This window comes from Nipponia nippon, unplaced genomic scaffold (genome assembly GCF_047370975.1).
Source record: "Nipponia nippon isolate SJK-2023a ecotype South Korea unplaced genomic scaffold, ASM4737097v1 scaffold_1, whole genome shotgun sequence".
Lineage (NCBI taxonomy): Eukaryota > Metazoa > Chordata > Aves > Pelecaniformes > Threskiornithidae > Nipponia > Nipponia nippon.
In genome coordinates, this window is record NW_028262290.1 from 91342756 (window position 1) to 91356436 (window position 13681).

At 41.7% G+C, this 13681-nt stretch overlaps 1 protein-coding gene across 1 annotated transcript; it reads left to right on the forward strand.

Moving 5' to 3' along the window:
* The first annotated feature begins 659 nt into the window (after window positions 1-659).
* On the forward strand, window positions 660-6727 carry LOC104021916 (serpin B11). Its single transcript, XM_087761997.1, has 8 exons — window positions 660-769; window positions 2084-2201; window positions 2642-2704; window positions 3301-3429; window positions 4638-4755; window positions 5089-5231; window positions 5988-6155; window positions 6323-6727. The coding sequence occupies exons 1-8, from the start codon at window positions 660-662 to the stop codon at window positions 6725-6727; spliced, it is 1254 nt and encodes a 417-aa protein (XP_087618123.1).
* Window positions 6728-13681: the final 6954 nt, after the last annotated feature.

Here is a 13681-nt window from a genome sequence, read left to right on the forward strand (position 1 = left end):
CACTTGGCACAGCCATGCTGTGCATGCACCGGGCTCGCTCTTCTAGGATGTCATGCGAATGAAAGCAAGCTACTGTTTGTCCAAGCTGTTGGTTATTCAACAAACTCTGGAATAAATGGCCAAATTCCTCTTCTCCATTAAGGACTAAATTTCCAGTTGAGGAAGAAAACAGGCAAGGAAAGCTCCCTGGAAGGGATCTTTAAGACAGAAGTCTTCAGAATCACAGAATTGGAGCAGGTAAAGGGAATTGCCCTGCCTCCACTCTGGCACCACTGCCTCGCATCACAATTGGCCAAATAGGTACTTTTATATTTTATATTTTTCTTTCCCTTGTTACTGTGCCACCTGCAGAGGTTTTAATAATTAATTTCTATTACAAAAACATATTTGTTTGCATTCTGTGGTGCCAGTTCTGACAGGAGCAGACATCAAGTTTTGTAGAGTTTATTTTTTACAGGTAAAAAGCCTGAAAACTCCCTTGTTTCTAGGTGTTTGCTTTCTTTTTTATAACTAGGTAGACTTTTTTTTACATCTCAGTATGCATTTGGAATGGTGACTTCTTTCTGAACTCCTGGGGATAAGGAAAAATTCAAGATTCCACAAAAGGTCCCCTAATTATACTAAGTGCTTGCAACAGACAGGAATGTGATTCATCATGAATGAAAATTATGCTGCCACTGGGAGTGGCAATGGCTTTATATCCCATTGCTCCAGAAGCCCTGTCATCAAATTCAACAGTCAAGTTGACACCATCAGTCCTGAGGAGAAGGTAAATATCTCACTGACCTTTAATTCTAACCTTTATGTTACAAATGACATAACTATAAAATGTCTAAAGATTGATACGTGCATTAGTGATGTACATATCTGCTTAGCACAAATACATTGTATATAACATGTTTTGAGGAAGCGAGAATATTTTCAAAATGCTGTGCAATGTTTTGGAATACATTAAAATGTATGGGCTGTGTAATGAAGCTGTGCTTAACCTGCACAATGGCTTTACCAGATGTGTTTCGAAAAGAAGATTAAACCCAAACCTTTTCCCACTTTTTCTGCATGATCCAGATTGGTAATTTATGAGAACATAATCTTTCTACACCATTCCATATTCTAAATATTTATACAGATAATTTAATTCTTCTTGTGTAATGGGGGAAAAGCATCTTCCACATCTGTGGAGAAAGTTATTCAGTCTCAGTAAGAATCAAACCAAAAATGACTTAGAATAGTGGAAACTCTAAAATACTAAACTGACTTTCTAAGGGGTCAGATGCCTCTGCATCAGTTGACTGGATGAAGACACTGGGAAAAGACTTTCATAAGAAAGGAACTCTGTCCTAGTTGTAAGATGTGAAGAGTTTTGCAGAACATACGAGATCATCTGCTGGTAATAATTGTCATCGTAACTGAAGTATATCTGGGAAAAGTGTTAAAGCTGCAGATAAAATAAAAAATATGACTGGAATTTTCCACTAATACACAATGTGCCTTGTTGAAAATCTTGCTAAGTGAGCCTATCTGTAATTAAATTTTCTGTCAAATGTTCATTAAGCAACCAGCCTTAATGGACACAGTATGCGAAGCACAGCTGATTAATAGACACAAAGTTTTTAGAGAGTGACACAGAGAGCGAGGTAGGATCAAGGAGTGTAATTAATAAGCGCTATACCTAGAGGACTCGAGGCAAGAAAGTTTGGGACATAAAGTGAGCTGGGACAAGGTTAGTGCTAAGTGACAAAGCCATAGCTATTGCTTGAGCTGGAGAAACAGCTGAACTCAGAATACTGTTTCTGAAAATGTGTTTCTCCTGCCATTCAGGTACTGGTTATCAGATGAGTTGTTTCAATGTGAAGTTCACTATGAAATCCCAGATGTGGCAAGTCAGGAATCTTCCATCATGTGCTGAACAATTCAGCCATGGTACTGCAGGAAAGCTTACTGTGCTCCACCAAGGTGTCTAAGCTCAGCAGGCGTAAGGATGAGAAGACTAAATCTTTGTTTCCCTTGTTGCAGGCGATTGCAGCACTACAATGTGCTCTCTCAGCGCAGCCAATGCCAAGTTCTGTCTTGACTTTTTCAGAGAGCTGAGCAAAATAAAAAAAAATGAAAACATCTTCTTCTCCCCGCTAAGTCTCTCAGCTGCCTTTGGGATGGTCGTCCTCGGAGCCAGGGGCAACACACTAAAACAGATTGAGAAGGTGGGTTTCCTTTGCTCCGAAAAGGGGACGGTGGCAAGATATGAACTAAGAGGCTGATAGTACTGTCTGATATAGTTCCTAAGCATCCAAAAGTCTGATGTGCAAGTATACCTTTAAAAAACCGCTCTCTTATGCTATTCCTAATACCAAACTCTTTCAGACTAAACACGATTACAGTAATTGATCATTCAATGAATACATTAGTGCTAAAGAAAGCGTTTTGGAGGCATCACTCCAAGAAGAAAGATTTGAAAGATTTAAAAGATTTCATGAACTCACCCTCTATGAAAACTTCTTGTTCAGTTGGAAGGATCTTGTGATAAAGGACAACTGGACTTTCCACATTTACTGTGCCTGACTGTGTGTTGAGATAGGCTTGCAACACTGTTAGCTTTGAGGTACCATCACTCAGCTGCATTCACCCAACATTTACATTGCAGGTGTTTCATTTCAGTGAAGTTTTGAGCAGTACAAGCCAGGGAAACGAATACCCTTCTGAGAAGGTAAGACACAGTTGCAGCTCTGAGATGAAGCAACAGGTGCTGGTTTGTCAGCCCTTTTCCTTGCAAACCATCACTTAATTAGAAAGCACGGCAGGGCTGAGCAGCCTCTCTGTCTCGATTTGCAGACCTGCTTATTACCATTCTTTTATTAGTTATTTAAGGGGCCTTGTGAGATCACACATTTCAACAGCTAAGCCTTCTCATTACAGGTTTCTAACCAAAACAACAGTACCAATCTAAAATGTGATAAGTGCTTAAATTGCCACTCACAAAGGTTTGTCTACAGGCCGTGCCAAAGGCACGTCGGAGCTTGCTCCTCCCACGCTCTAAGCCAGCAGACTTCAGCTCAGCGTGCACAGAGCGATGACTGTAGGATACAATGTGATTTGGGGGTGGACTGGTGTGGGCCTTGAAGGGGAATCGTGTTGTCATTCTGTACATCTGGTACAGGGGGAGCTGGAGGCGGTGTCTTGGTGCAATATCAACTGGGTGGAGTCAGGCTTCTCGTACAGCGGGAGGCTGCACTTCACCCTCAGGTCCAGCTTTGCATAGGAAAGCTCAAACCTACTGAGAAACTTCTGTTTTCCTGTTTGAAGTGCGAAGAAGCTGGAGGAGTCCATTCCCAGTTCCAGGCTCTGTTAGCTGCAGTCAGTGAACCCAGACCAGGCTGCTCTCTCACCATTGCCAACAGGCTCTTTGGAGAAATTACATATCCCTTCTTCCAGGTAAGTGGCTGTGATGTCCCACTCTTGGGAGTTATGAGCTCAGCAGAATTTCTTCCATCATAAAGTTCAAAGGGAAATAATGAAACACAACGGTGCTGTCAGGGTGTGCTGCCAAATGACTGCACTCCACAGCCCTTGCAGTCAGGGAGCCATTCCATCTCAATTGCCCAGTGGTTAGACATTGGGAATGGCAGAGCACTGGGAAGCCATGACTTCAAAGCTTTTATATAAAGGAACAGATCTACGGTAACAGCTTTCCCGTGAGCATTCCAGAAAATGTGATAGCATTGATCACCATCCATATATCCTTGCCATGCACCCTTGATGTCTAACAGAGATGGCGCTTGCTGCATCATTTCTATCCAAGGAACAAAGCTCTGTGACCAGCAGAAGACTTTTTTTCTCCCCCAGTGTCTTTGCTTCTAATAAAATGGTTGTACTCACTCTTCCGCCTTTCCTTCAGAGTCTATGCGAATATGGGACTCTGATTCCTGCTGCCTTTTCAAACAAGGCTTAGAAGGAAGTAGAATCTTTGAGATTTTTGTCAATTAGTCTAATTTAAGTGGAACACTGACAGCCCAGGTAATGCAAGTGCATACAAATCATTTCCTCAGGAAACCAGATGTAAGGTGTGTGTAAGAAAGAGTATTACTAGGAACAGTGCTGTTTTATCTCCGTAACAGTTTTCTCTTTTCAAGTCAAGATTTCATCGTGCTTCCAAAACTTTGCACTCTAGGTAAGGAGAGATTTTCAGAGCCAGAAAAAGGTGACCAGCAGCCTGGAAAAATTTTACACTCGATACAGGTTACAAGCTTTACAATATATATATCTACACAGAGTAATATATATATATACACATACATACATATCTCATTGTGGTATAATCAATCCCAGTTATTTGTTCAAAATAAGGCAGCCTTCTTCATTTGGTGGTTGAGGGAAGATAGGCAGCGTAACAATGATATATAAACTTAAAGAAAGGTAGTAAGTTTTGGTCTTAGATATTTTTTACTGTGGTGAGATATTCTGCTGTTCAATACAGCTTGAAAATACGGAAAAATACATTTGCAAATATGCTTTGTTATAAATAATCTCTCTCTTAAAACTGCATGCTTGAGTTAGTTCAATGAATTTTTTTATATATGCCTGTTTCACTCATTCGTTAAATCACTGTGTTGCAATAAAATTCTGTCATTTGTACTTTCCAGCAATACCTGGATTCCACAAAGAAATTCTATCGAGCAGAACTGGAAGCAGTCAATTTTAAATACACTGAAGAAGAAGCCAGAGATAAGATTAACTTCTGGGTGGAAAATGAGACAAAAGGTAAAGAAGAATATGTGCAGGTTGTTTGGTTTGCAGTCCAACCAGTTAGGAATATAATGTCTGAATTTCAGTTTCCACTTTTTTTTGTCAAAGATAGCAGGATTTTTATATATTAAACACTTACTGCATTTTTTTGCTCAATAGAAAATAAATGTAGGAAGAAGTAAAAAAAATGCCTTGAGTTCCTGGCTTTAAAAGCTGTACATAAACTTTTTGTTATTTGTCTGACAGCATTATACTACTTTTCAGATTTACAGGAGTAATTATTAATAGTCAAATGCAGCTAATGTTCTGAACAAAGTAATAATTCTTTTTAATTCATTATTTTTAAAGGTAAAGTCAAAGACCTATTTGGTACTGGGTTCATTGATCCCTCCACTGTACTTGTCCTGGTCAATGCTATATATTTTAAAGGAAAGTGGGCAGTAGAATTTAAGAAAGAAGACACTAAAGAAACATATTTCCGACTGAACAAGGTACAGTATGGGCAGGAACTGAAACAGCTGGGGGATGGAAATCAGGTGTCAGTCTCTATCTAACAACAGATAGGAGCTTTCCTCCTCTCTGTTACCCCAAGACAAAACACTGGTCTTCAGCTGGAACAATGGAAAGCTACATCTCTCCAGTTTGATAACCAAGCACGTAACTGTTTCTATCACTTCCCATCAGAGGTGGGTCTCGTGCAGCTGAAATCCTGGTTGGGTCAAAGTCACTGAGCACACGCACTACCTTTGTTGGGGATTTCGCAACTAAGGATGCTGTTTCAAAAACAGTCTGCTTTTGGGACTGAATTTGAGGATTCTGTTCCTCTGCTACTATTTACCAACAGAACAGTGTTTGTTTTCAGGAAAAAAATGAGCTAAAGACAAATTATTTCAGGAGAATGCATACATTATTCATGAATAATTTAGATTCATGGTTGCATCAGGTGCATCAGTTTCCCCATATGACATGCCAGAAAAAAGAATGACATAACAAGGGAGTTGTGAGTAAAGTAATCTGGTACCAGTAGAAATGGTAAAGTAGGCTTTATGCTTCTAAAGTGGATAACTTCATTGGTGCTACAGTTAGGAGGTAGGAACACGTCAATGCTACAAGTACCTTAAACCCGTGACCAGTGTAAATAATGTTCTCTGGACTGGACTCTAATCTCAATACTGAAACCAATTAGAACCAGAGTGATCATTTCTGTATTTCTGTATTTTCTGCTTAATATGTTTCATCCGTTCCAGAATGAGAAAAGGACAGTGCAGATGATGTTTCAAGAAGGTTATTTTAACATGGCCTTCATAGAGGAAATGAAAATGAAAGTGATAGAACTCCCATACTTTAAGAATGAACTGAGCATGTTTATTCTTCTTCCTGAAGTTGTCTGTGAGGACTTTACTGGCCTAGAACAGGTAATACTTCTTTTCCTATCTAGTAGCATACATAAGGGGCCACAAACAGAGCAATACTTAACATTGCTCCAGTGTGGTCAGAGGACAATTGGGAAAAAAATGAACCGTATCATCTTTTCTTTCCATTCATTATGGTGTCGATCATTATTATCAACACCGCCTTCCAGCTTGAATGCACCCTCACATATGAAAGACTAGCAGGATGGACCAGCTCGGCTAGAATGCAACAGCTGAGAGTGAACGTGTACCTGCCCCAGTTCAAGATGGAGGAAAGTTACGTTCTCAACAAAACTCTCCAGGAGATGGGAGTGATGAATGTTTTTGACTGGGGGAAAGCTGATTTGTCAGGAATCTCTAGGAAAGATGGTTTAGTTGTGTCCAAGGCCATCCAGAAGTCATTCGTGGAAGTCAACGAAGAGGGCACTGAAGCAGCTGGTGCCATGGGACTTGCTGCAGTACCTCTGTGTCACCCAGTTTCTTATGAGTTTAAAGCTGACCACCCATTCCTCTTCTTCATCAGACACAATCCAACCAACACCATTCTCTTCTTTGGAAGATATTCCTCCCCTTAAGTGGAGGTTATGTTGGAAATTAGATCTTCCTCCCCACTAACATCTGAATTGGCAAGCACTGAGGACAAAAGGCAAGCACATTTTTGCTAGGCTTTATCCTAATGTGTTAATTTGCTGTAAAAAAGACTATCTGATACGATCCAAATTAGAGATAAAAACCTAAAAAACATTAACTGTTTCCTTTCTAACATCAACTTCAGGCATGTTTTACTTTTAGGAGGCCTCACTGAAATGACATCTACCTTAAAATACACTATGTGATATTTTCCAAAGAGCTGTGGACCTCTAGAGACATCTGCATAGAAAATCTTATTTTGACCCTTTGCTAATGTAGCATGTCTCCAAAAACCCCATGATTTTAGTGCCCTAAAGATGAGTGATAGATTCTCCCACATGAAGGAGACAGGAGGATAGGGATCTGCATTAAAAGGATAAACTTAGGTACTCAGTCTCTTTTAGCTTTACCTACCCAACCTCTCTATAGGCCTCAGGGAAAAAGCCACTTTGTATAGCTAAGTATTCCTGTGGAACCTCTCCTTTAAACATTGATCGGGGGTAATGGTTCAAGCTGGAATGAGGCTCTCGGGATTTGTTCTCAGAGAGCAGAGAAAACAGAAGACTTTTCTGGTGTAAACTTGATTGTTCTCAAGCAGGGTAGAGCCATTCCTTATTTTTTCGTGTGAGAAACCCTGTATGTGCTAGAAAGTTCTCCAGCTTCTTCATAAAATTCAACGTAAAAAAAAACAGGGTTTCAGAATAATGGAAGGCCTTTTCTGACAAGGCCTGGTCTGCCATGGCTGTGAATTAAACATGTAATTCCCACATAAAACTTTAAGCTGTGATCAGCCATTCTCACTTTAAAAAAAAACCAGCTCCCTTTCTTTGTGCCTCCAATACCATGAGTTTCTTGTTCCATCTGTTTTATTCCTCATCAGCATAACAAACTAATAAAAACATCTGTAGTGATGGTATTTAGATGGGTAGCCTGTATTTGTTGCATTTATCATGATAAAACCACTGCAAACTAAATATTAAATGTACTAGTCTGCAGAATAAAGTGGACAGAGAAACAGTCTAATATAGCAGGTAAAAATAATGACAAGTTTAGGCACTGGACAACTCGACATTAGGGTAGGTAAACCCTGAGCCTCACCTACTGCTTCTCTCTTGCATTTGGTTTTACCAGGGAATTACGAGTGCAGTTTTAGGACACGGCTGAGCCAGTCTAATGCTGCTGAGGAGGAGGAGGATGCTCCCCTTGTCTCCTTCCCTCCACGTGTTCCTGCTCCCTCCCTTACGCCACCACTATTACTTGCCTAACTAGGTGATGAGCAGTTCTCTGGGACCTAAATAAAGAGGAAAATTTTTGGTAAAGTTAATTTGCTTGCTAATGACCTAGTTCCTTAAACTACCTCCGGGATGTTGCAGAGTAGGTGGTGGGAAGGCATAAGGAGGGGTTATGGAGAAGAGAGCAGCCCACCCAGTTTGGCAGCAGGCAATATCCAAAATCCATAGACACATGAAAAATACTTGCTTTTAAAGGAAAAATATTCCACCTCTTTGATGACTCACTCTCCTTTTCCTGTTGCTCGCTGATTGGAAGAAGGTAAATGCTGGGAGCATACTAATGCCATTTCAGAACTGCGGATTCAAAGGGCTCTTCCAAATGCTGAGACATGCAGGAAAAATTACAGTAAATTACAGTACACAACACAAATTCAATTCCTAAATAAAGCAGGCTCATGATAGTCTGTGAAGCTGTCTCACATGGCTGCAATTTCAGTATGAAATACAGCCTGAAATAGTAAAATTACCAGTGGAGGCACAGTTTTCATATCGATTAGCTGGTAAGACATGAGAACACCAAACACAGGCTGTGGGCTCTTCTGATGAATAGGTCATGCAAAAAAAAGCCATGCATGTGGTTCAACCACTGCCATTGGTATCTTGTGTATGTCTGGTTTGTTGCAAATATTAATTACTTATGTTGAAAAAAAAAAAAAAGAAAAAAATGAACAGTGTTAGAATGTATTAGCTTGCATAATCAGACCTGTATATTTTCAGATAAAATGTAAAAGAAAAACAATTAATCGCCTATGTGATAAAGGCAAGTGCTGTAAAATATTATCCTGAAGAGCATGAGTCTCACTACAGGAAAAGAAGTTCTGTGTGTCAGCAAAGGTGAAGGTGTGGCTGAAACAAGGATTGTCACTTAGCTTACCACAGCAGAAGTAGTCACTTAGGATTTTTTTTTTTTTTAAACTTGCTCCAGGGATATCTAGATAATTTCAAAACCAGGAACAAAATATAGTGTAAATAAAAAAAAATTATTTTTTCTTCACATAATCTTTTTTCTGATTTCCATCTTAATTTATAAAACATCTAAAAAATGTGGTGAAAACAACCAGGAGCTGGAAAGTAGCCTCCTGCTGCTAGCGTAGTGGTAGCAGCTCCTAGTGTAGAGGGCAGTGCTCCTGCAAAATCAGAGATGTTTACTTAAAAATAGAAGGTAAACCCTCTACTCTGGCAGCAAGTGCTTCTCCTGGGGGGAGCTGTAGCTTGTAAATGTGCAATGCCAATGTCATGGTTTAACCCCAGCCAGCAACTAAGCACCACACAGCCACTTGCTCACTCCCCCCTCTGCCCCGGTGGGATGGGGGAGAGAATCGGAAGAGTGAAAGTGAGAAAACTCATAGGTTGAAATAAGAGTTTAATAATTGAAATAAAATGAAGTAAAATAATAACAACAACAACAACAAATAAAAATAAAAAATATACAAAGCAAGTGATGCACGATGCAATTGCTCACCACCCACCGACCAACGCCCAACCAGTCCCTGAGTAATATACCCGCTCAATGCCATGCTCTTTGGACCAGGTGTCTATGAGGTTGTTTTGGAAATGAGTCCTGTTATCTGACTCAATCCTTTCTGGAGTGCCATGTCGCCATAAGACTTGCTTTTCAAGGGCCAGTATAGCGTCCTGGGTGGTGGCATGGGGCACAGGATATGTTTCCAGGTATCCAGTGGTTGCATCCACCATGGTGAGCTTATAGCACTTGCCTTGGGGAGGTTGTGGGAGTGTGATATAATCAATCTGCCAGGCCTCCCCATATTTGGATTTCAGCCATCATCCTCCATACCAAAGAGGTTTTAACTGCTTGGCTTCCTTGATTGCCATGCATGTTTCACATTCATGGATAATCTGTGCAAAAGTGTCCATGGTCGAGTCCACCCCTCGATCACGAGCCCATCTATATGTTGCACCTCTTCCTTGATGGCCTGAGGTGTCATTGGCCCACCGAGCTAGAAATAATTCACCCTTATGTTGCCAGTCCAGATCTACCTGAGCCTCTTCAGTCTTAGCAGCCTGATCCACCTGCTGGTTGTTGTGATGTTCTTCAGTGGCCTGACTCTTGTGTACATGAGCATCTACATGACGTACATTTACAACCAGGTTGTCTACCTGGGCAGCAATATCTTACCACAGTGCGGCAGCCCAGATGGGTTTGCCTCTGTGCTGCGAGTTGTTCTGCTTCCATTGCTGCAACCACCCCCACAGGGCATTTGCCACCATCCATGAGTCAGTATAGAGATACAGCACTGGCCATTTTTCTCAGTCAGCAATATCTAAAGCCAGCTGAATGGCTTTCACCTGTGCAAACTGACTCGATTCACCTTCTCCTTCAGCAGTTTCTGAGGCTTGTTGTATAGGGCTCCATACAGCAGCCTTCCACTGCTGATGCTTTCCCACAAGACGATAGGACCCATCACTGAACAGAGCATATTGCTTCTCATTTTCTGGTAGTTTATTATACAGTGGGGCGTCTTTACCATGCCCCTCCAAGTGAAAGCAAACTGTGGCCTGCACTCTGCTGCCAAAGGGATTGAGAAAAACGCATTAGCAATATCAGTTGTGGTGCACCACTTGGCTGCCTTTGACTCCAGTTCTTATTGAAGTTCTAGCATGTCTGGCATGGTAGTTCTCAGTGGCAGCATGACTTCGTTCAGGCCATGATAGTCTACTGTTAGTCTTCGCTCTCCATTAGACTTTTGCACTGGCCATATGGGACTGTTAAAGGGTGAGCGAGTCATGCTGATCACTCCTTGGCTCTCCAGTCAATGAATCAACTTATGGATGGGAATCAGGGAGTCTCGGTTGGTGTGATATTGCCGCCGGTGCACTGTTGTGGTAGCGATTGGCACCTGTTGTTCTTCAACCCTCAGCAACCCCACAACAGAAGGGTCCTCTGAGAGACCGGGCAAGGTAGACAGCTGTTTAATTTCCTCCGTCTCCAAGGCAGCTATACCAAAAGCCCACCAGTATGCTTTTGGGTCATTGAAATACCCTCTCCTGATGTAGTCTATGGTGAGGATGCACAAAGCCTCTGGGCCAGTCACAGTGGGGTGCTTTTGCCACTCATTCCCGGTTAGGTTCACTTCGGCCTCCAATACAGTCAGCTGTTGGGATCCCCCTGTCACTCCAGAAATACAGATGGGTTCTTCCCCTGTATAGCTTGGTGGCATTAGGGTACACTGTGCATTGGTGTCCACTAGAGCCTTGTGATGGTCCTGGTTCATCTTCATCCCTTACTAAACACACTGATATTCTTGTGTATTTCTTGTGTATAGAGGTGACTGATACCGGCACAGGTTGGTTCTCTGGCTCAGCTGCAGTACCTGTTGCGGGGGTTGGAGTATCCGCAGTGCCTGTCATGGGGGTTGCAGTAGCCTCAGCGCCTGTCATGAGGGTTGGAGTAGCCACAGTGCCTATCGCTTTGTCGTCCAATCCAGAGACCATCTCTTCCCCTTGAGGGTTCTGAATAGTGTTGAACAGGGCTCGATAGGCATGGGCCAGGCCCCAGCATGTTGCAGTGATTTGTGTCTATCTGGAGTTGCCAGGGTGACAACATACTTTTTCCAAATACTTTACTAGTTTTTCAGGATTCTGCACTTGTTCAGGGGTGAAGTTCCAAAACAGTGGAGGTGCCCACTGTCCTAGGTACTTGCCCATACTATCCCACACACCCGGCCACTCATAACTATCCAGCCTTGGGGCAGATCTCTGGATGATGTTCTTAAACTGCTTGTTAACCTTAGACAAAACCAAAACAATATTCCCAAGAAATACCAATAGAAGTATCTTATCTACCCAAGGGTGTTCAAGATACTGAAAAGTTGTAATGAAGGAGGAAACATCATAGAAGGAGGTAGTGAAGGTGCCATTCTGTATTTCCTCCATAAAAAACCTCTCAGAGGAAGAGGTATAATTGCTAATTGTCCCCATGAGGTGGTACCCAAAGTACAATAATGATTTTAGTACAAAAACCAGATACCAGATTAAGCTCAAGACCAGTGTTTTATAGCAAATCTCCCAGGCAAAACATCACTAATCACTGCAGAGCACAGCAAACTGCAAAACCTGACACCAATCTTTAACGTGTACAGCATAAAAAAGAGCATGGTGCAGATGAGATAAACTGATATTGAGAACAGATGAATCAATATTGTGACTGGCAACTGTTAACAGATATAAATTCCTTAATACACTCTGTTTAATCTGTTATTATCTCAAATCCTTCATGCCCCATGTTGGGCACCAAAAAAGGACTGTTGTAGTTTAACCCCAGCCAGCAACTAAGCACCACACAGCCGCTCGCTCACTTCCCCTGTTCCAGTGGGATGGGGGAGAGAATCAGAAAAGTAAAGTGAGAAAACTCCTGGGCTGAGACAACAACAGTTTAATAATTGAAATAAAATAAAGTATAATAATAACAACAACAACGATAATAACTACAACAACAACAATAATAATAATAATAAAAATAAAAAAATATACAAAGCAAGTGATACATGATGCAATTTCTCACTGACCGATGCCCAGCCAGTCCCTGAGCAGCGGTCACTCCCCCCAGCCAACTCCCCCCAGCTTATATACTGAGCATGACGCCATATGGTGTGGCATAGCCCTTTGGCCAGTCGGGGTCAGCTGTCCTGGCTGTGCCCCCTCCCAGCTTCTTGTGCACCTGGCAGAGCATGGGAAGCTGAAAAGTCCTTGACTTAGTGTAAGCGCTACTTAGCAACAACTAAACCATCAGTGTGTTATCAACATTATTCTCATCCTCAATCCAAAACACAGCACTATGCCAGCTACTAAGAACAAAGTTAACTTTATCCCAGCCGAAACCAGGACAGCCAAACAACAGAGCTTGCGGAGCAGAGAAAAGCCAGAGACTCCAAATGGTGCCTGGAGCAGACATGACCCTAAAGGGGATGCCACTGCCTCTTCCCCAGGCACAGGCTTGATGCTGAATGTTGCTGCACAGCCTGTTGAACCACACCAGCACACCTCACAGCCTACAAACATGAACACTGCCAAAAAGCAAAGCAAAAGATGTCAAATACTATTTGCCTGAGTATCCATGGAAAGATAACACCCATTTGTCCCACACTAGACAGATCTGTGTCTTTCCATAGTCTGATTACTGAGTAACTCTCAATTTACATATTTACCTTTCCACTGGACTCTAATCTCTCTGATGCTTGCGGTTCTCAGTTTTCTCTGATATTTTGCTTTCTTTAAACTGTTTCTTAGCACCTATGTATAACATAATTGTTATTATATCTTCAAAAGATTTGCAATGGATGGGCAAGAAGGGCAGAGGAAGATTTTTGGTTTATTACTGACAAAGCCAAAGAGAGCAGTTTTGAGTAATACTTTTTTTCCTGTATGAAGACTAGTGCTTATTTTCTTCAAACTATAACTGGTAGAAGGTTTTGTACCAGGAACTCTTGGTTCCTTATGATACCAGTAAGAAAGGCACTCAGACTCTGTAAGGTATCACTTCAAATGCCATTTATTGGAGCTATTACTATAAAGAAAGAGACGAAAGCATTGATAAACTTAGGTCCCTTCAGAGGCTGCACAGATGAGCTACTCAGCAGCTGTGTGCAC